The sequence below is a fragment of the Tursiops truncatus genome, chromosome 14 (genome assembly GCF_011762595.2).
Source record: "Tursiops truncatus isolate mTurTru1 chromosome 14, mTurTru1.mat.Y, whole genome shotgun sequence".
Lineage (NCBI taxonomy): Eukaryota > Metazoa > Chordata > Mammalia > Artiodactyla > Delphinidae > Tursiops > Tursiops truncatus.
In genome coordinates, this window is record NC_047047.1 from 4,377,616 (window position 1) to 4,401,590 (window position 23,975).

Here is a 23,975-nt window from a genome sequence, read left to right on the forward strand (position 1 = left end):
TGTAAGGAAGCTCAAGTAGTTGTAAAAGCTAGTTGTAAAAACATGAGGAGAGAGAGAGAGTGAGCTGTCTGGTCATACTCCAGTTGCTCCAACCATCTTAGTCTACATGTGTGAGTGAAGAATATATTAGATGTTCCAGCCCCAGCAGACACCACATTGAGCAGAAAAATGGTCCAATGGAGTCCAATCTAGATTGCAGAATTGTGAGAAATAACAAACTGTCAATGTTTAAGCAACTAAGTTTTGGGGTGATTTGTTAGATAGCAATAAATAACTGAAACATATAATATTACCATTGGATAAATGAATTCTATTTCACTTGGAGTAAATTGCTGGGAGAAACCAAAATGAATCTATTCTGTGCATTCATGATTCCAAGCATTTTATGTGTGTCTATTATTGTATCAGAAACATGATACAAGGATAAATAAAATACACACGCTCTACACTCAAAGAATTCATATTTGGGGGGAAAGGTAAATAATTACAGTGGACAGTAATAAGTTTAATCTAACAAACATTTGCTAACCATCTACTATAGGCAAGATCTTTTTCTGGTAACTGTGAACAGTTAGGCTGGTCAAAGAGGGACTGGACCTCTGAAGATCATTTCTTAGATGGTAAATGCTAAATAGAGGTATGCACAGTGGACCATAGGAGACAGGCTCTTAGCCAAACTACAGACTTGGGGATGTCTCCCAGAGGGATTTCTCTGAACTTTAATTAATTTTTTCTAACCTCATTTGTAGATAGTTAAATTGATCATTTGTCATATCTTCAAACTCTTCCCTGGACTTTCTTACCCCTTTCTCACCATTGCTATTTGACTCTCTCCCAAGGACATTGTTTCCCTAACAGCCCACTTAAATTGTGGTTGTTTTCTCTCCCAGACCCCTTGAGCCACTGATTTCCAGCCATTATACTCCCTCCTCCCTAAAAATCCCCAGCTTTGAATAGCATGTCCTCACCCTGTAATACCACCCATTACTCACCTTGTTGAGGTTGTCCCCAAACCTCTGGTCACACTGCTGCATTTGTTACTAAACAGAACTTGGGTCTACATGCAGCAAAGCCAGTCTACTTATACCAGGTTGTGGTGAAGGAAAGAACAGCATTCATTGCAGGGTACCAAGCAAGGAGAACAGGCAGCTTGTGTTCCAAAGACCTGAATTCTCTGGTGGCTATCAGGGAAGTGTTTCTAAGGACAAAGTGAAGGGAGAGAGTCTCAGGGTATGAGATCAGCTCGTGTACAATTCTCTGATTAGCTGGCGGTGAGGTAACAGGGTCATGCTTTGGAAATCTCAATCGTCAACCTTCTGGTTCCAAAGTGTCTGAGGTCCCCATGCTGGTGGTCAGCTTGCAGTTAACTTTCTCCACCTGGTGGGGGCTTTAGTATCTGCAAAATAACTAGCCCTTGAGGAAGAACCAAAAGTCCTTGACCTAATTTTATGGCTAAACTATTATTATTTTGTCTTGCTTGACTGCTTTCCTTTGTTTTTGCATTTTCTTGCTTCTCTGATTAAATTTGCTCTTTGGAACTCAGGGAAAGCCTAGGAAGATAAAGCTCTACCAACAAGAGGCGGAGGACACAGGAGTCTGTTCCTGGGAAAGCCCCGCAGGGTTCCTCTCAGTTTCACATTCTCTGAAGAGTTTAGTCCCCCCACTTATTCTTATGCTCACCAGAACCCTCCCTGTTTTGATTCTTGGTAATCTTAGTATTCACATAGATGATCCATGGAACACTCTGGTCTCTCGATTCTTTAACTTCCTTCTCTTCCAAATGTCTTGACTTCCACACCTACCTCAGGCATTTATTCCTACACCTGCCATTACTAGTATTTGACATGCCTCAATAATCTCCTTTTCAAGCATCCTATCATCTTACTCCCTGAAACACTGTGATAACAATTCATTTGTGACAATCATGTGGTCACAGAAGAAACTTATATTGCTCTAACCAAATCTTCAACGACACCCTCTGTACACGCATTTTCCAACTTAAGTTTTATTGTCGTGCATTATTATCAGTCGCTTACCTATACCTTTAGTTCACTTGACACTCTCTTATTTTATCGCATTAGCTTAAAAATTACTAACTCTCTTCCTTAGTTGAACATACACAACTGAACATGGCTGGAGGAAACACGCAGGCATGCTGACTGGTCTCCATAACCTGAGGGAGACTCTAATACTTGTTAGCAGCCATGCTATATTTCTCTACTTCACTCAGTATCTTATTTTCCTAGAAAACAACTTCATATTTCTTCCTTTCTTCTAAAGTTTCCCCCCTCATCCTCATTCTCAGCTGATGACTGAGAAACTTGCAGTAAACAGAACAGCAAACAGAAAAGAACTTCTTTAAGCTCCGTCAAAAGCATCTACTCACCTGTTTTTGCAGGCGTTAGTAAGGGACATATGTAAAGCAGCTGCTAAGGAGCTATTATAGAGAACACAGGTCCAGGGTAGAACTTCCTGACTGTATATGAAACATGGGAGAAAGAGAATTAATATAGGTGACCCTCAGTTTCCTGCTTGGAAGAAAATGGTTCTACCATTTTCATCAGGTAGAAAATGGGTTCGTAAAACCAAAACAGAGGTATAGGCTTTGGGAAACTAGAATCAATTCAGTATAAATAGTTGAGTTTTAGATGTTATGTATGTTTCTAGATAAAGTTACCCAAAGTAGAGCTGAATGTGTGATTCTAGAGCTCAGAAAATAGACCATAGATGGGAAGAGGGATTTTTTCCTCTTTAGGTTTGCTAAAGCAATGGGCAAGGATAATATGCGGCATGAGAAGGAAAGAAGATTCCAGAAAGGGACCCTGGAAAATTTTAAGGGAGGGGTGGCATGGAACAGAGAAAGAGAAACCACCAAACAGTATGAAAAGGGAATATGAAAATGGGGCTATGAAAACCAGGAGGGAATCTTTTCACAAATCCAAGGAGGTTTCAGAAGAAAACTGGGGTGACTAGTGTTGACTACAACATAGAAGTCAAGTGAGGTTGAAGAGTTTCCATTAGAGCTGGGGATCCAGAGCCTGCAGACGTCCTGGACTGCAGAGTATGGGAGATATTGCAGCAAATGGACCAGGGATTAATGAGAAAGCAAAGCATAGCCTGCCTTTCTAAGAACCTTGACTTTGAACAAAGTTTTAGATATAATCTGTTGACTTCCTAACAATGAAAGGTGTGATTTACTCCCCAACACCACCACTACCACAAACACATTTTCCCTCCTATCCTGCCTCCAAATATAGTTATACCATAATTTTAGTTAAATAAATGTTGAATATTTACACCATTGTTACAGGTAAATACTATTTATGGCTGAGCCATATAATGCCATTTGACTACATCTCTTTTCGTATACCAACTTTTGTTTCACTAGAAGCTAATAATTATTTTTCTTCATTTGATTAAATTTCTCTATATTTATCATTAACTCATTCCTCAACTTTCCACTAGAAATGTAAATGACCTCTCAATGCGTTAACCACACTGGGAAATCTGTCTGCTTCCTGAAAACGGTCTATCTGGAACTTGCTCTCAATTGCCATCCTGGGATTTCCATTTACCGTCAGCCTGGAGAAACTTTTTACCACTCTCCTAAGTTGGATCCCTTATTTCTGAGCCTTCTTAGAGGATGTTCTCTTTTTTGGAGAAGCACCTCTTCCAGTAGACCTCAGACACAAGGTACATGGGAAGTAAATATCTTGAGGGCTTACATGTCTGAAAATCTCTATTTTGGCCTCATATTGGAGAATAATTGTTTGAGTATAAGGCTGCAGGGAGCACATCACTTTTCCTTCCAAGTTTGGAAGTGATTCTCTGTTTTGCTGGGAAATTGGTAGCCCTTTCAATCTAGAAACTCATGTCCTTCAATTTTGAGATATTTCAATTGCCTTAGTGTATATATGTAAAAACAAATTAGAAGATCACCAAAGAGAAGACACCATTTTGATAGCAAAATAGTCCAAACTTAACATGAAGTATCCAAAATCTCCATGAGTAAAACTATAAAACAATCCTGAATGAACCAAATGCATATTTGAACAAGTGGAGAGACATCCTATGTTCTTGGCTAGGAAGACGCAATCTCAAAAATAAGTTGATCCTCCCTATATTAATTTAAAATCTTAATGTGAACTCAATAAAATGTCATCAGTTTTTTTTTTCCAGGAGTTAAGCATACTAATTATGAAGTTCATTTGGAAGAAAAAAACATGCACAAAAAGTCAGGAAATCACTGAAAAATAGGAGCTTTGGGGTGAGGTTAGGGACATAGCCCCTACAAGATATTAAAATATGTTTTAAAGTCTCTGCAACTGAAACAGTGTGGTATTACCACATGAATAGCAAGTTGACCAATAGAATAGACTAGATAGTCCAGAAATAGATCTAATAGGAAATGGAAATTGAGTATAAGTTAGAAGGGGCATCTCAAATCAGTGGGTAAAAGTAAAAACGTAGTATTGTGGTAAATGGACTGTCATCTGAAAAATGATTCAATGGATTCATTCCTTGCACTGCACACCAGTACAAATTCCAAATGGATTGAAGATTTAAATTTTAAAAATTAATCTCTATGAGTATTGGAAATATGGGTGAATTCCTCTATAATCAGGGAATGGGTAAATATCAAAAGCAAAGTTAAAAACACAAGGGACAAAGTGGGAAAGAAAAATATTTGCAACTTACATCACAATGTCTTAGTTCTAATATGTAAAGACCTTTCAACAACAGGGATGAAAAAGATCAACATCGCTACAGTAAAATTGACAAAAGCTAAGGGGCTAGCTCTCCTTACATTGCTGATGGGAATGGAAAATGATATTACTTTACCCCTACGAAAAGGAATACGGCAATATCCAGCAAAATTACATGTACATTGCCCTCTGACCCATGTATTCTACATTTGGAATCTATCCCCAAAATAATCTTGAAAAATGTGAAAAGATGCATGCATAAGGGGACTTCCCTGGCACTCCAGTGGTTAAGACTCTACACTTCCAGTGCAGGGAGCACAGGTTTGATCACTGGTCAGGGAAATAAGATCCCACATGCCCGCAGCGTGGCCAAAAAGAAAGAAAGATAAAAAAGATGCATGCATAAGACAACATAATTCTTTACAACATAATCTGTAATAGCAAAAGACTGGAAACATCTGAGATTGGCTGTATAAACTATAGTATAACCAAGCCACACAATGGTGTACCACGTAACTCTAAGAATGAGAAACAGCTCCATACACAGTTAGGGAGTGATCTCTGGAATATATTGAGTGGGAAAAGCAAGGTGGAAAAATTGTAGTTAATACACTACGATTTATCTGTAAGACGTGGGGAGATTAAATATGTATGCCTATTTAATTATATTACAAAACAGAAGGGTAAATCAACATCACTTTTAGAAAGGTTTACCTGTGGGGAAGGGGAGAACAAGAAGGGTAGAAGATGGACTTCTCTGCATATACCTTATTTTGCAGATTTGCTCTTAGAAGGATGTAAATATTTTGCATTATTATAAAACAAAATACAATTTAAGCAGCAATTCCTAAAAAAGCACAATAAAAGAAATAAATCTAACTGTATACTGAGTCAGCAAAACTACGTCAAGAGGAATCATTTCACATGACTTTAGGACACACCGACTTGGCTTTACATTCTAATGGGAGGTTCTCAAGGCATAAAACAGTCCCCCCAAAATCTTGAACTGTTTTTAGTCGACAAAATATTGATGGCGTTGTTCGTATCATCATCCTTCTGAGGCTATTGTGTATATTGTGGGATAAAGCAAAGGAATAACTAAGTTGCTGCTGGTGGACTCAGTTGGGTGAACAGAAGCAGTTGGTTTTTTTTAGCTCTCAGCAGCTCCACAGCTAGCCTGCAGGATGGTCTGAGCTGACATCTGCAGCAGAATCTTCATGATTCCAGAGATTTCTTCCTGTCTGTGGCAGGATCAGCAGCTCTTGGCAGCCCAGTGTTTTTCTGGGTGACTTTGGACTATATCCTTGGAAGAATAGACTAGAGTCTATTTCTTCCCCTTTCTGAACAATTCTATAACCATTTCTGTTTAAACTAGCCAGGGAGGATTATGTTCATTACATCTAAACCATGGCCTATTCAGAGGTGTTTGATTTTGCCAAATAAAATTGTTATGTGGAATCTCAACATAAAAATGGGTAAGAGCAGTGCTACTCCTGTTGAAGTACTGATATTTGGAAGGAATGGGAGGTGGGGAGAGGGCTGGGACCAGGCACACATGCGCCCACTGCCCGGGATGGTCGCTAAGGCACGTCTGAAGAGACCTGGGACTCCTGAAACCCAATTTGAAAGTCGATTTTAACACGGCCACCATGAATGATTAAACTTGCACATCGAGTTGTAGCAATTGTTTAAATGGGGTATCACGTTCCCCGGATGGTATGTGCAACCACAAGGTAGGCTGCAAAGAGATGAAAGCTGGTTTTCACAAGCCTCTCACAGAAAAGTAGGCATTGGTCTCAGCACTCCCAGGCTGGACTCTGCGATCGCTATCAGTGCGGCGCGCAGGTGGGGCTGAAGCACTCAGTGTCCTGCCCACAGCGCACACAGCCTGTTTCCTGTTAGAGTCGTGGCCTGGCCACAACTTCTTGGCCCTGACCCCGTTTCTCAGAGTAGCTTCTGCTCAGAAAGATGGCTTCCCCCAAACCCCAGCTCTCCTCCCTCAAGAGGTGCACTCGTGCCAGGTTGATGAACTATTTCCTCTGAGTATTTAAAGCTTTGATTCAACTCGGTTTTGCCTGTGTCCCCGGTTCAGACAAGCATGTTGATGGCTGCAAGGAGGTGCACCCACTCTGAGCCTTGCTGACACTCCTCCGCAGCCAGCTGGTCAACCACTCAGCATCAACTCAGGATGAGCTCCCAGTACCTCTCAGGGCTCTTACCTCCCCCTACCTCAGCAGATGCCACAGTCACGTGTACACTTCCATCCTGTGGAGGATTTGAGTGCTATTCTCCCTCCATCCTTACCCTAGTAGCCTAGAAGAGCCCTCGTACTCTTTTAACCTCCTGAGAGCCAGTCCTAAGCAGCCCTGCTTCCTCTCTGCAAGACTGTTCTAGACCCTCCTAGTACAAGGTGCCTCCCCAGGAAAGTGCCTACAGCCTCCCACAACTTACCTGGTCTCCCTGCAACAGGCAATTCCAGAGAGGAGACGGTATCCCTCTCTGCCCCAGCCTGGCCACACTAGCTAATTGCATACCCAGGTCAAGTCCCTGGACAGACCATGTCTCAGGTTCCTGGGTTTAGAATATGTGGGTAATAAGGTCTCTCTCTGCTTTACGAGAGTATAACTCGAATTTAATAAATGTTTCCAGCATATAATAGACATACATGGGTTGTTTCTTTATACATCTTAGACAGCTGGTTGTTCACTGATTCTCTGAAATGGACTCCACAGTGTAAGGACATTTGAAGTCATAGAAGAGAATGACATTATTCTATCAATAAAAGTTAGGTACTGGTCCTGATTGGAAATGCTTGGCATTTAAATTTTAAAATATGCACATGAGTTAACCGGCACGTGAAGACCTAATATTTGTGCTGGATATTGGGTGGCCTTGTGAGAGGGAATGGAATTCTTCTTTTGCTCCTGGATGGATTTTAAAGAAGGTAGGTACGAAGTAATTTGACATAAGAAAAGATAGATCCAAGCATTCATTTTGAATGACCCATATCTCATTTTAAAAGGTGGGAATCTATGTTGAGACTGAGGGATTGAAATTTTTTTTTTTTTTTTTTTTTTTTTTTTTGCGGTACGCAGGCCTCTCACCGCTGTGGCCTCTCGCTTTGCGGAGCACAGGCTCCAGACGCACAGGCCCAGTGGCCATGGCTCATGGGCCCAGCCACTCCGCGGCATGTGGGATCTTCCCGGACCGGGGCACGAACCTGTGTCCCCTGCATCGGCAGGCGGACTCCCAACCACTGTGCCACCAGGGAAGCCCCTGAAATTTTAAACTAAGTGAAAAAGATGTCGAGATTTTTCAAAAATAAAGGCACGAGACCAATGGTTCATTAATGTATTTTAAAGCATATATTTACTGTATACATTTAACATATTTAATACAAAATACATTTAATGTATTTAAATCATACATAATAAAAAAGAAAAGCAGATCATTCTATTAGAGACTATGATGATAGCAATAAAATTTCTCACGACCATATATTTTCACATATAAATCTTCTTAGTAATTAAATTCCTTTACTTTTTTTAGCCATCCAACTAGCACGCAAAATTTTAAGTGCTACAAAAATTAGACCACTTTCTTATACTGAAAATCTGATGAAAATCTCATTTTTCTTTGATTTTCAGTAGTATCTACCACAGCTGTTTTATTATTTAAGTTGCCTGATTTTATTTTTTTTTTATTTCATATTGGAGTATAGTTGATTTACAATGTTCTGTTAGTTTCAGGTGTACAGCAAAGTGATTCACCTGATCCGTTCTTTTTTAGACCCTTTTCCCATATAGGTTATTACAGAACATTCAGTAGAGTTCCCTGTGCTATACGGTAGGTCCTTGTTGATTATCTACTTTATATAGAGTAGTACCACAGCTGTTTTAAACAGTCTCTGCTTTAAATTTTTCTGGAACATTCATGCCACACCCATATCTTCTAACCAGCCTTCCAAACTTACCCAGCTCTTTCCTTTCTCTGTAAGGCTGCACGCTATTTATCACTCACTCAGTGACTTTCATGAACAGACCTCTGAGGCCGTCAAGAAGGCCCAGTACTAAGGAGACAGATATATGTCTTCCAATGTGAAAAGTTGCAGACGTCCAATGCAGATATGCTGATGTGCTGCTCCTCTATGCCTCTCTGTAAGAATGAATCACCTCAAGTCAAAACTGCCTTCCTTTCCAGATCTTGTTCTCTTTCCACCGCTAAATAACTGACCTAGGTGATAACTAATAACAATAACAAACGTAGCAATACCAACACTTATTGAGCGTTAAGTTTGTGTCAAGAACTGTTGTAAGAGCTTCATTTGTATTTATTCACTTAGTCCCCCTGTACAGTTCTTATAAATTCTAATGTTACAGATGAGGAAACTGCATCACAGATGAGTTAGAAGAGTTTCCGGAGATCACAGAGGAAGTGGTAAACCCGGGATTTGAGCTCAAGTGTCTTGGCTGCCATGCTGCCTCCACCCAAAGGGCATTTAAAATCTGTCGCCTTTTAAAAATCAAGCAAGTAACCATCCTTTTTTGGCTGTTGAATAACTCATCTGATCTGGCACCCATCCTGTGTCTAAACCTTTATGCAGAATCAACAAATGTTTTAGACCATTTTTTGGAAGGACCCAGAAAATTATTTGCATTAAAACTTGTGTCTGGCATGAAAGATTAAAAAGTTGTTTTGAGTTCTTTTTAAGAAGTTCCCACAAATAGGTCCAATTAAGCAAGCCCTCTGCAGCATCTTAGTGGGGTTTCAAGAACTGTAGGTCTGCAGCTGTAGCCAGGATACATTAATGCACGTGCTCTGAGGCTGAGGCCCTGTTACAGCAGCTCACACCTCGCTCCCTGCTCTGCTCGCAGCCCTGTCGGTTCTCCCAGAGCCCCACCCTGCACCCCGCATCCCAGGCACTGTCAGAGGTGTTTAGAGGTAGGGAGCTATTGTGGGTTCGTGAAGGCACCATTCCAGTTCCTGTGTCACCTACTGGCTCATAGAGAAATGCGACTTTGTGAACTTAAAATCCTTCAGTTCAATTGTTAGCATTAAAAATCTCTTAAAGACGTGTCCTTATTTTAAGGCCTAAGTTATTCTGCACCGTGTGCAGTCTCACAGTTGCTGAATGGGATTGAGCAGAGTGCCTGCATCCAGTTATGGAAGAGGGAGAAACAGGAGACCCATTTCTGTTGAATTCCAGGGTCTTCTGAGAGCCCACGACTATAGCTCAATGTTTAGTCTTATCCCCGGCAACCTAATGACAAGTTTCATCTTCAGACTGTGACTAGGACATTCACAGAGTAGAGTTAAATATTTGAATAATGCCCTTCATTATCAACAAGCTCATACACTCAGTCCCCAGAGTGTCAAGAGTTCTTTCTTCTGCTCAGCTTTTCTGAAGATCAGGGCTGCGAAAAAACAGGCAAGACTTCTGCTTCTTCTCTATATGGTTTGACTGCTTTTGCGGGCATCAGATAAAGAAGATTCTTCCAGAACCTTGAGTTATAAGACAGAGACTTATCAGCCTGCCACTTCAGAACTCTGTGGGATTTCAAAAGCTTCAGTGATTGAGGCAAGAAGGTGAAGTCACCGATTGGTGTAAATTCAATTAAGATGATTTTAATTTTCCTTTCCACTAGTGCTTCATGGAGTCCACTTTCAAGTTCATACCTGACTTCATTAGACATATAACTTTTACTCAGGACAATTATCAGTCTTCGGCTTTTCTCTATCAATGAATGGATTTCATCAACAACAGCTGAAAATACGAGAAGTGGCAGATTAAGAAAACTGAAAGGGTGGGCATGAGATTAAAATCATTTTGCACAGGGCTTCCCTGGTGGCGCAGTGGTTGAGAGTCCGCCTGCCGATGCAGGGGATGCGGGTTCGTGCCCCGGTCCAGGAAGATCCCACGTGCCGCAGAGCGGCTGGGCCCGTGAGCCATGGCCGCTGAGCCTGCGCGTCCGGAGACTGTGCTCCGCAACAGAAGAGGCCACAGCAGTGAGAGGCCCGTGTACCGCAAAAAAAAAAAAAAAAAAATCATTTTGCACAGTCCTATTTTGTATTAACTCAAATTCACTAGTAAGTTTTTCTCTGAGATAAACCATTAATTCTCAACTTTATATGCCTATTAAAAAAGCAATCATCTACACAATGATATAATGAATACCTACTTGGCACTTTTTCTGTGCCATACCTTCTTCTAAATATTTTATGTATATTAACTCATTTAATCATCATAATGACCCTATGAAGAAAGTATTGTGATCACCCCCATTTTACAGATGAAGAAGCCAAAGCAGAGTGGTTAAGTAACTTGCCCAGAGTCACGTGGCTAGTAAATGGCAGAACCAGAATCTGAACCCAAGTGGTCTGGTTCTGGAGTGTATGTTCCTAAACATTCCACTATCTTGCCTCTTTACATGGATGGTGGAACATGGTAAAATTTGAATTAAAAATTTTTTTACAAAATCCTGCCATTATTCTAGACTGCAGGTTGCTAAATTTTTTCCTGTAAAGGGGCCAGGTGGTAAATATTTTAGCCTTTGTGGGTCATACAGTCTTTGTCACAGCTACTCAACTCTGCTGTTGTAACTCAAAAGCAGCCACAGACCACACATGAACATATGTGTAGAGATGTTTCAATAAGAGTGGCAGGCAGGACCTGACCTGTGGATGGAACACTGCCAAGACCTCTAGCAGGTTCTAGACCTCTAGCCCTCCTCAGATAGAGTTCTTAGCCAAAACTAATCATATCAAATATACAAACATTCTTTATTTTTATTTAAAAACTAAGAAGAAATCTGTTTTTAAAATGACTCCTAGAAAAATAATGGAAATATTGGGTTGGCCCAAAAGTTCTTTTGGCTTTTTCTGTAACATCTTCCGGAGAAACCCAAATGAACTTTTGGGCCAACCCCAATATAATAAAATTGATGTAATCGATGTAAAGTCAAGCAGAAATACTTTGTACGTGACAGAATGTCTTCTTAGATACAAAGAGTGATGCACAAAAATATCACAGTATTGAATGCATCTGACAATTTGGCATATTATTCCTTTTGAGAAGTTATCTATTACTAAAAAGTATTCTCTATTTCTGATTTGTAATATTTTCCCTTCTTAATTTGTAACCCAGGAGGAAAAAAAAAAAAAAACACAACTGTTTCTTATTTCCTACTCTGTCCTAAATGCCCAGCTTAGAATTTGGCACAAGGATGGTGCTCAGTAAATGTTGGATGAATGAATGAGTGATGGTAACTATGAAGACATCTGTATTGCATCATCTGTGATGCGTCAGCATCCAACATAATTTGACACCAGATTCCAAATCTCTGGAAGACTTCAAAGCTCTGCAGGACTTTCAGAGAAAACATGGAAATGTTACTAAATTTCTTTGATTTTGACTGTAATATACTTCAATATATGTGTTATAGACATTTGTATTCACATATTAATTAAAAAATAAAATTTCACAACTAAATTATTCTAGGAACCACCAATCTCCTTTTATTCATCCTTTGCCATCAGTCCTAATTTCTACTTCAATTTTCTCACCAATGTTAACGCGATAAAGAAGAAACATTTTCTGGTAAGAATTAACCTGTTTTATAGTCCAAAGGATCACATATTAAATTAAGAACTGGTTCTGCTGTACAAAATATCATCAAAAGAGGTATTCTTACTGTGGGGTATTTCTAGATAAATGCCTCATGATAATGATTCTGGACCTGCTTCTGAGAATGGAATGCCCACTTCCTTTCTCCAAGACTCAGAGAACTGTGAAGCCAGGTGAAGAGACCAGGTCCCCAAGAGGCCATTTTTGGAAACAGTGCAATCTTCTCATCTTCTCACTACTGCTTGTATTGATTTAGCTGGTTATTTCTGGTTTAGAGGACTACTTCATTTGTTTGTTTTTAAGCAAGCAGAATAGCCTTCTGTAAGGCTAAGCTCTTCATCTTCTAAAAGTAAAGATGAAGTTAAAGATGAAAACTCCACTAGTTTTCTATCTGATATTTCCTTTCTTACCTCTTCCAGGCACCACATCCCGTTCAAATATGCATAACTTATACCCAAAATGCTTCTCCAACACCCTGGGCAAAATCTCCACAGCAAAGGTGTGCTCCTCTCCGTTCTCGGGCCGACATTCTTTTAGGTAAGACACAAAAGCATCGTACGTTTTCCCATCTAGGAGATAAAGTTGACTCTTTTAATTAGTGTGAAAATAAGGGTTTATTTAAGTACAAATTTGAGCGAAAGTTCTGAAAAATGGGAACAGAATCATTGAAAAAGAAGAGCTAAATATAGCATCCTCACCTCTAAATGCATCGAACAGTGTGCATTAAATATGTGTAGTTCGTTGTATATTGATCATACCTCAATGAAGCTCTTAAATAAAAGAATAAAATATTTTTCATAGAAAACAAATAATTCTATAACTTAATGACAAATTTAGCTCAAAGTGAATTAACTTCGTTATTTTTATATTAGTAAATTAGAACTTGTAAATGTGAATAATAAATCTATATAAACTCAAAGGAAAAATATGAAAATTACTTTATGACTTTGAGGGGTTCAAGACTTCATGGGAGAGGTAACTGTAGCTATGATGGAAACAGCAAGAGAACTAGAATTAGAAGTGGAGCCTGAAGATGTGACTTAATTGCACGATGAAACTTTCAACGGATGAGCAAAGAAAATGTTTTCCTGAGATGGAATCTACTCCTGGTGAAGATACTGTGAAGATTGTTGACCTGACAACAAAGGACTCAGAATATTACATAAAGTTAGTTGATAAAGCAGCAGCAGGGTTTGAGAGGACTGACTCCAGTTTTGGAAGAAGGTCTACCATGGGAAAAATGCTATCAAACAGCATCCCATGCTACAGAGAAATCATTTGTGAAAGGAAGAGTCAATCGATGCAGCAAATTTCACTGTTGTCTTACTTTTAAAAATCCCCACAGCCACTCCAACCTTCAGAGGCCACCACCCTGATCAGTCAGTAGCCATCAACATCGAGGCCAGACCCTCGAACAAAGACCCTACAAAAAGATTATGACTTCCTGAAGGTTCAAATAACTTCTAGCAATTTTTAGCAACAAAGTATTTTTAAGTTATGGTATATACATTGTTTTTTAGGCATAATTCTATTTTACACTTGATACACTACCCTATGGTGTAAACATATTTTTTATATGCACTGGGAAACCAAAAAATTCGTGTTACTAACTTTATTGCGATATTAGCTTTATGCAGTGGTCTGAAACTGAACCCGCAGTATCTTCAAGGTATGCCTGCACATTAAAAAGTCTTCCATGTAGCACACCACTATCAAGAAAGTCAAAAGCACACCACGATCAACAACCTGGGAATAATATTTGCATTTTAGATTATAGACAATAGGCTAACCTCCCTAAAATGTAAATAGCTGCTAAAAATAAGCTAGCAAAAAAAAAGTCAACAACCCAGTAGAAGCATGGGCAAAGAATATGAATGGGTACTTTGAGAAAGGAAATACAAATGGGTCTTAAACACATGAGAAGCGGCTCATACTTTTGCACAGTAAGCAAAATGCAAGTGAAAACTACACTTCGATACCCCTCAGATTTTATCTATCAGATTGGCAAATATCCAAAAGGTTGTGGGTAAGGCTATGAGAAAAAAATGTACTCCCGTCCTTTGAAGGTGGTAGGCAGTAGAGAAATATGGAGCGCAAATTGGTAATATCAATCAAAATAACAACTATATCCACCTCTGCACTTCTAGTAATTCCACGTTAGGGAATTTTTCCTTCAGTTACACTGCACACATGTGAAACAATAACTGTACAAAAGTTATCCGCCACGTCATTTCTGCAGTAACAAAAGGTCTTAAGCAACCCAAACGTCCATCACACGGTGACTAAATAAACAATAATACATCCACAGAAATAAAACACTGTGCAACCCTAAAAAATGAGAGATTTTATAAACTAATATGGAAGGGTATCCAAGGTATAGTACAGCAAAGTTCAGAATAGGGCACATAGCATGCCAAGATTTGTCTTTTAAACAGGAGTGAAATAAGATTCTCTATTCATATTGGTTTGGATGTACATCAATGTGGGATGGGGTGGGAAACAGGCACGGGACAAGTATACATGTATAATTTCTGAGACTTTTGGTGTTTGAACTACGTATGTCCTACACACACACACACACACACACACACACACACACACACACACACACACACGGAAACAAAAGCAAGTGCAATGGATTAGATTTATTTTTTAAAATTTGGTAGCTATTTCGAATCTTGAGGACTTCTAGTCACCTGCAAAAATAGAGAAACTGAGACAGTCGCCAGATAGAAGCTGGAGTAGATGAAAAGTGGCAGATCAAGGGGACTGGAACTCAGGTCATTTGGTGTGCACTTCAAGGTTCTTACAAGTACATCACGCAGCCTCCTTTGCCAGGTTAAAATAATGAACCATAATACAATTCTTTATTTTTCTGGCCTTGCCGCGTGGCACATGGGATCTTTGTTCCCTGACCAGGGATTGAACCCGTGCCCCTGCACTGGAAGCACAAGAGTCTTAAGCACTGGACAGTCAGGGCATTCCCAATTCAATTCAATTTAAATGACCTTTATTGAGTGTGAACTTTGTAAAGGCACCAGATGGCGTGTGAGCAATGACATTCAGACACACAGTCCCTGGGCCTAACCATCTCACAGGGCATTTAGAAGGACACGACACACATGCATGAAACAATTAGAGAACAACTTTTAGCAACAGATAAGCACAAGAAAAAGTGGCCCAGACAACATTCACAACAGACGCTTTGTTCAGATCAATTTTTCTTATGGAAAACTTCTACCGCCAATATGTCTACAATATAATCAAAATGAGGTGAAGATTAACGTTTATTTATATAGCTTCTTAATAAAACTGTAAAATAAGAAATCCCAGCATGACAACATTCGTTACCTGTTAAGGTTTCATCTCTTCCCAAGAAATGCCTATAAAATAGAACCAAGTCAACTCTATAAATGGCACACACGGTCACTAGGCACACAATGACCACTGAGATCAAAACAGCTACGATCATTCCTCTAGTGAAGATGTGGCCGGGGATGTCAACTGGGTCTTCTAGAAAGAAAAAGAAAATGAGAAAAACTAGAGAAATTTCACCAGCATCTTTCTCCATCACTCTGTGGTGGTCAGCTTTCACCTTTAACACAAATCTACTTGTCTACCCAACACATTCCACTGAGTTACTCTGCAGTCCTGCCTTTAGTCTCCAGTGGTGACCGCTCTGCTCCATAAAAATGTGTACAAGGGTATTCAGAGACGTGAACTGAAAGCATTACGATGTAGTCTGTCCACACTTTTGGAAGTTGGATCTCTAGGATGATAAGACACTAGGATGAGATTCAGAGGGGCCCACACCGAAACCTCAGCTAGCGGCTTGGGAACATAGATGGAGGCGCAGAACCTTAAGAGAGCAAGCACTGAGCTGAGTCTGTGTGGGCTCCAGCCTGGCTCCATCATCTACTTTGTATCCTAGGGAAAGTCACTGATGCCCTAAACTCTTAGTATTTCATCTGTACACATAATACAGCTATCAAGCTAGTGATATTTTCTCCTTCACTTACAGGGTTGCTGTTTTGGAGGAGGGTTAAATATTACACATAAGTAGTTGACACAGTGCCTGGCGCTCAGCTCTGAGAATTTTTGTATATTTTTATATGAAAGTGTCCTTTGAGAAAAAAATTACGTTTCCTAGATTGATTCAGTTTATGCTCATTGTGGACAACATGAGATACCACAGAGGAGTATAAAGGATAGAATAATTATTTAATAACCATCCCACAGTGTGGCAACGGCCACCGCCAACAGGCTAGTACATTTCCTTCCAGGTTTTGTTTTTTCCCTGAAAACATTTACTTAGTTGGAACCATCTGGTGGTCACTCTTTATTTCTTAACATTATATTAGAAGCATTTCTCTAGGTCTTTAAAATTATAATTCCTATTATCTCAGTATTTAGATCGACTGCAATTTTTCATAAATATACAGAATGCTGCAATGAACACAGGCATAAATCCTTGTCTATGTTTCTGATTATTTCCCTAGAGTAGATTCTAATGGAGGTGGGGTTTCTAGGTCAAAAAGAGCAAACATACATAAAACTCTTGCCATCGTGACACAATTTGAGGGATTATCTTTCCGGTAAAATTAATTATTAGGATGTAAGTAAGCAACCATCGTTGCTTGGTAAGTGAACTCTGAATAAAGCCAGCCCCTGGGGTTCCTGCATCTCTGAAAGGCTTGCATATCTATGACTGTGCCGCACAAATACCACTCTCACGTTGGCCCACACACTCCTCCAGGGATAATGGTGGAGTCAAAGACCCTATGCCCCACACGACATTTGTGAGCCCAGCAGAAGGAAAAAATGATCAGGGTAGAAACATCTATGGTAGAGAGAGCACAGCCACGCGTTGATCTAGGACAGTTTACAGCACGACTTCTGAGCAGCTCCTGAGTCTGTGGCCCTCGGTTGGACTGTTTCGGTGGAGGATGCCCTCCATCAGGTGGGCACTGAAAAACTCTGAGTCCAGTGATCAGAGCCATCAACTAACTGTCCACTTGCCAAGTCCAGGGACTATCCCAAGAGAGGGAAGCCTAAGTGAGTCTTTGTTGAACGAAAGACCACACCCAAGGGCCCCTGTGCCCAGGGCCCAGCTAAGGTAGGGTGGAGGCAGCAATTACTCCTGGACCACTGGTCTCATCCTACACGGAGCAGCAAACTTTCCTCCTGTTGTTCAGAGTGGGCCAGAGCTGCCCGGACCACCTCCCCTGTGACTCACCAACCCTGAGCTCTACCTACCTCCCCGCTCTGGGCCCCTGGTTGCTACAGAGGATTGGAATATGTTTGAGAGCAGAAGAATATGCTTGAGGTTTTCATTCTCTGCTTGGAATCAGGGCACAGGGGATTGCAGCAAGGGCTGAGCACCAGCTCTGCCACTGAACGCCTGTGACACAGGGCAAACCCTTCACCTCTCAGGAGCTTGGTTCCTGGTGTGTAAGATGAGGAAGTGATGAGCGACGACAGGTCTCTCAGCTGCTACATTCTAGGTTTCCACAAACTGCCAAAGATAAAATTTCTCACACCTTTTTTCAATAAGATGAAGCTTTTGGTGTCTATGCCTCCCTCGCTGGCTGCAGTGCAATTATATGAAAAGTTCAGATTGTTTTCATTAACAGTCTCAATTCTCAGTATTTTTGAAGCAAGCCATTTGCCTTCTGAAGTCCTGTAAGAGAGGAAAATGGTTTAGCAATAGGCTTTGTGTCATTGCCAACACGTTACCCATGAAAGAGGAATTTGTATGTGCAAATACATCTGCACAAAGACACGGCTCTGTGGACTCCAGGGAATCGTCCCCTTCTGGTGGGCTCTCTTCAAGTGGGAGCCTCCTGGTCCCCGGGGGTCTCAGCCCTCCTGAGACCATCTGGGGACGGCGCTGCAAACTGCCTAAAATCAAAATGCCTGGGAGGTAACGATGCTCAGTTGAAAACACAAGAAAATATTCTCTCTCTCAATTACAGGCACACTTCACTTTACTGAGTTTTGCTTTATTATGCTTCGCAGATACCGCACTTTTTACAAATTGAATGTTTGTGGCAACAGGGTCTCAAGCAAGTCTTTTGGTGCCATTTTCCCAACAGCATTTGCTCACTTTATGTTTCTGTGTCACATTCACATTTTTTCATTATCATTGTATTTGTTAAGGGGATCTGTGATCAGTGGTCTTGGATGTTACTATCATAATGGTTTGGGCATTTATTTTAGCAATAAAGTATTTTTTTTTAGCAATAAAGTATTTTTAATTAAGGTATGTACATCATTTTTTAAGATGCAACGCTATTGCACACTTAATAGACTACAGTATAGTGTAAACATAACTTTTATATGCATGGGGAAATCAAAACATTCACGTGACTTGCTTTATTGTGATATTTGCTTTACTGTGGTGGTCTGGAACTGAACCCTCAGTATCTCCCAGGTGTGTCTGCGTTTTCCCCCGTTCCTCCTGTCCTGACGACTCAGCATTCCTCCCACTGTGAAGTCTCCACCAGCTGTGACGATGCCGCGGATCGTTAATACAGACGCAGATTCGTATCAAGTGTGTCCTAGCAGTCCTAACGACCACTCTTCTTTTGTTCAGCATTTAAAATAAATTAAAACCACTATTCTCAGACACCCCCAAGCACATGAGAAATGCCAATTAAGCTGCTCAGTGAGTGTCAGAAAATGACCGGAGGTCACCAGGAGCGGCCAGCTCTCTTTCTCTACTAAAAGGACTCAAGCCACCCTGTCCCTGATGCAGGGCACATGCTCTTGGCGCCTGCCTCCTGCTAGGGGCAGGCTCTGAAGGTGCGCCGTCAGCCAGCACTCCCAGGTGTAGTCGCTCACCCGGCAGGCCCCCCGCAGCTGGATGTGGTACCCACTGTAGCCTCTAACTGTCTCACATGCATTTTAGAAGAGAAGTCATACATCTGTACAGAAGTCACCCACCCAGAAATATCAACCCTCTAACATCAATGTAAAATCCACAAAGAAAGTTAAAAAAAACCCACTGAGAAGCCAAAATAGATGACATAAGTTCATGCGCCCAGTATAAAGAAAGGTTTAGCCTCGCTTAAGCCCTTAGTTTAGCTGAAGCTCCGCTTCTAGTAAGTTTGGTGAATTGGTCTTCTGTGCCTCCAGAGATTAACAATGGATCATGAGAAGGAGGAAATGCAGGAATCCGGTGGGGGACAGACACTGAGGACAAGATAAAGTGGCAGGATAGCCACGCAATCCAGCTGAGCCAACACTCCATGAGCACTAATCACGCACCCGGCTCTGGGCGAGGGGATAAAAAAAACCTCACAAGTGCAGCTAAGGTGACAGACACCTTCGGACCACTACTCCCTAGAACCTGAGTGTATAGTTACCTTAATAACGACAGTAATGACCCAAAGCCATTCAGAAACATTGTAATGGCCACAGGCTTAGCATGTTTTGTTTTAATAAGTATAACCACTCCTTAATATAGGCTATTTAAACTAGACGGCATTTGGAAATTTTTGCACCAACTCTGCCTCCTAGATATTTATATCTAACCATTGCCCTGTTTGCGTTTTCTAGCTGTTCTTCGTGTGTTTCTAGTTTCCATGAATGGACTCTGACAGGAGAGTGCCGTCATAATTACGATCAGTGGCAATGGACCAACAACGATGTCACAGGGCAGGAGACTGGTCATTTAAATTAGTATTTTCTCGGGTCATCACTGGCATCTGACAATCTTTGGGGACCCTTCTGGACTCGAGAAAATTCCTCACTTCTCACCTTTAAGAAAGATAATCCCTGTAAGGAATGTTCTAAAAACAAGCTCTGAACTATCTCTAAAGAGCTGGAAGCAGTGTCTGTGTCAGCATATCTCACGCCCAGCAAAGAAATCCACCCACCCCACTCCCCCTGCCACACACACAAAGCTGTCTTCAGAGGGCTGTTTCTCTCTTTGTGATTTCTGGTAATTCTCAAGTATCTTATAATGAATTCTTTTCAACAATCAGAACAAAGAAAGCTGTCTGTGCAAGCCAAGTACAGGGCATAGATCTGGACAGGTAGCCATAGACGGATGGCCTACCTGTGTCCAGGGCTGCCCCCAGGGTCCTCAGGGAAAGGAACTGATGACGTGCTTTGTCACCTATGGATACCCAGCGGGCCCCACAGTGACACGTGGGCAACACAGCTAGGCACGTCTACTGCACACAAGGGGCCCGCAATAACTTGTATGTGTCCCAGGCTCCTGACCTGGTCTTTTCTCTGGTACACTAGTAAAAACAAAGCATTTAACACAATTTTCAAAATTCAAATGACAGTGGCCTAGGTAATCGCTCTTTTATAAGATGCTTAGGTAAAGTCCCCACCCCATCAGATCCTGACTGACCAAAAGCTACTTCTGTAAGGCGATGCTAAAAAGCCTCATTGACCTTCTTTTTCTTTTTCTTTTTTTTTGCAGTACGCGGGCCTCTCACTGTTGTGGCCTCTCCCGTTGCGGAGCACAGGCTCCAGACACGCAGGCTCAGCGGCCATGGCTCACGGGCCCAGCTGCTCCGTGGCATGTGGGATCTTCCCGGACCGGGGCACGAACCCACGTCCCCTGCATCGGCAGGCGGACTCTCAACCACTGCGTCACCCGGGAAGCCCTGACCTTCTTTTTCTAATTTAGGTCTCAGCAATAAATTTCTGCATAATGCGTCAGCCTTGAGTATGCGAATTATAAAATATGTAAGTTATAAGTTAAACTCATCTCAAGCATCCTGTCAGCCATTCAGGAGTCTGGTGTTTTTATCTCATATATATATGATACTATATGATTTTTGTATATCATGATATGTATTACATATATCACATATTCATACCTGATTCTTGTCCCTTCCTCTTCGTGTACATTAGGATCTTTTCCATTTTTTTTCCAGATGTTCCAGTAAATCACGTCCTTTTCATTCAGCAAGGCAGAGCAGTTGAGCTGTACATCTTTTCCTAGGTAGAAGTTGACAACCGATGTTCAGATTTTAGAAACTCAGGTTTCTCAAAGGTTGAAATTAATACAGCCAATGTATATTAACCTAATATACAACGACAGTATAGAGCTGCATCTAAGGAAAAAAATGCCTTGTTTTCCAATTAAAAAAAAATTATAAATCAGAGAAATTAGGTTGCAATTACAAGTCATCACCAAACTATGAACTGGCTACTCTTCAAATGTTTATGTCTAAATCAATTATTAAAACTTAGGATGGCCAGTGGACTTTCTTTTCAACCTATAGTCTAATAGGTAGTGTCAGGCCTACATATCCACTGCAACTTCTGGAAAAACAAAATGGATACAAAACAACAAAAAAAATTAAATTCGCTAAAAATTAAAGACATCAAAGTGCAGGGAAAACAAAGAGAAACAGATGAACTGAAACTACAGTCAGGAATAAAGTCCTTCCAGGGTGAGCGGAGATAGCCACCATTTTACTCCTTGAAGGAATTTGCTTTGGTTTGTACAAAATAGAGGGAACCTCATGGAGAAAAGAGAGTCCAGTGGAGATGCTGACAGCCACATGGGCTCACAGGATTATTGCTAAGGGCTTGCGCAGCATAGGAGGCTGGAAAGGCCTAATGATTTCTCCTGCAGTCTCATGGTACTTAGCAGAGTAAGTCCCACTGGAGGACAACACACACGTGACTGGAGTCTCCCCCCAGCCATAAGAGATGAAAAGCCGGTTAAATCCAACAAACCTGCATCCTAGCTACTGCTCAGCTCAATTCCTGACTGGATTGAGATGATCAAACCCTCACATTATCTGCCTAACAAAGAAAAGGCAAACACTCTTAGGGAAAAGTAATACAAACTTCATTCACCTTGGTTGTTTTAGATACAGAAAGATCAACAACAACAAACAACAACAACAAAGAGAGACATACAAAGGTCAAGAAAAGGGGACAGTAATCAATAGAAAAAATAGGTAATAGAAGTTGACCCAAAGACGATCCAAATGCCTGACTTGGCAGATAAAGAGTATGAAATAACTAATATAAATAGGTTAAAGAAAACAGAGGAAAAGATGGACAAGTAGATGAAAAGATGGATGTTTTCAACAAAGAAGAGTAACCTATTTTAAAAGAATCAAATGAGCAATTGATAACTGAAAAAAACGTGAATTTAAGAACTCAATGGTTTTAACAGAGTCTGAGCATAAAAGAAGTCAGGATTGCTAAGGCTGATTACAGGCCAAGATCAAAACTAAAGTACAGAAGGGAAAAAAATAAAAATAACAAAACAAGAGCATAATACATGTAATTGGAGGCCCAGGAGAGGAGAGAAGAAAGGGGCAGAAGAAATATTCAGACATAATGGCAGAGGATTTCTCCCAAATTAATTAAATACATCCTTTGCAGACTCAAGAAGCTCAGAGGGACCCAAATCAGGATAAATGCAAAGAACACCACACCCGGATGCATCAAAATCAAAGAGAAAGAGAAAATTCTGAAAGCAGCCAGAAGAAGACGACACATCAAAGTACCAACAGTAAGACTAAAGGCCAGTCTTTCAGCAGAAACTATGGAAACCAGTGAACAACAGAAGGGCATCTTTAAAGTGCAGGAAAAAACTGCCAACCTAGAATTATTGAAATTATTGAAAAAAATCTTCAAAATTGGAGGTAGAGAGATTTTCAAGTAAATAATAGCCAAAAGGATTTATTGCCAGCATAACCACGCTATAAGAAATACCAAAGGAAATTTTTCACTCTCAAAGAAAAATTATCCCAGATGAAAGCAAGGACATACATTAAGCAATGAACAGTGCAATAAAGGACAGACATTTGGGTAAATACAAAATAATTTTTGTGTTTCAAGCAATAATAATGCCAAATTATTGTGAGTTTTATAACATACGCAGGAGAGAAATACATAAAATAGTAGCTTGAAGTGAGATAAGAGGATGAATGAAATTAACTGTTGTGAGGTTCTCACGTGTCTGTGAAATTGTCAACGTACTAATATGTGCATTTGCCTTATTGTAGTAAGAGGATATATATTGTAATCTAGGAGAACTACTAATGAAGAATACAAAATGGCATAACTAAGAGGAAAACAAAACAGATTAAATAAAAAATATTAATCTGAAAGGAAAGGAGAATAAAAGGAAGAAATAAGACATAGGACAACTGGTAAACAGCAACACGAGCGGTCTCAAACCGACTGTATTAGTAAGTCATTAAACGTAAATGTACTAAACACCATACAGACTGGATTTCAACAAAGATCCAAATATATGCAGTTTATGTGAGACATATTTTGTGTATAAAGACAATGAAATGTTAAAAGTGAAAGGATGTGAAAAAAGATAAAACATGCCAGTTCCAAACAAAAGAAAACTGGTGTGTCTATCTAACATGAGAGAGAGTAGGGACTGGGAAAAGATAGTATGATAGATAAAGAGAGAAATTTCATAATGTTAAAGTGTCAATTCAAGAGGCATCAATTTGTATGTGCCCATAAGGTAACCTCAACATACATAAAGCAAAAATAGACAGAACTAAAGGATACGTAGACAACTTGACCATCATAGCTGGAGATATTAACATCTCTCTTGGCAATTAGTAAGGATATTGATGATTTGAAGAGTACCATTAACCAACTTCACCTAATTGATATTTATAGAAGGACTAAAC

The 23,975-nt window shown here is 40.4% G+C and overlaps 1 protein-coding gene across 5 annotated transcripts in view; it reads right to left on the reverse strand.

The window, feature by feature from the left end:
* Nucleotides 1-8,043: 8,043 nt before the first annotated feature.
* The window catches only part of IL18R1 (interleukin 18 receptor 1), a 40,051-nt gene continuing 24,119 nt past the window's right edge, over nucleotides 8,044-23,975 (reverse strand). For 4 of the 5 annotated variants that reach the window (XM_019931255.3, XM_073790964.1, XM_073790965.1 and 1 more), the window contains 5 exons: nucleotides 21,171-21,291; nucleotides 17,871-18,010; nucleotides 15,682-15,843; nucleotides 12,741-12,899; nucleotides 8,044-10,470 (listed from right to left, as the gene is read on the reverse strand). In XM_019931255.3, the coding sequence (XP_019786814.2) occupies nucleotides 10,115-10,470; nucleotides 12,741-12,899; nucleotides 15,682-15,843; nucleotides 17,871-18,010; nucleotides 21,171-21,291 (938 nt within the window). In that variant the 3' untranslated portion in view covers nucleotides 8,044-10,114. The remainder of the gene's footprint in view (nucleotides 10,471-12,740; nucleotides 12,900-15,681; nucleotides 15,844-17,870; nucleotides 18,011-21,170; nucleotides 21,292-23,975) is intronic. The other variant, XM_019931257.3, reaches the window with a different exon arrangement.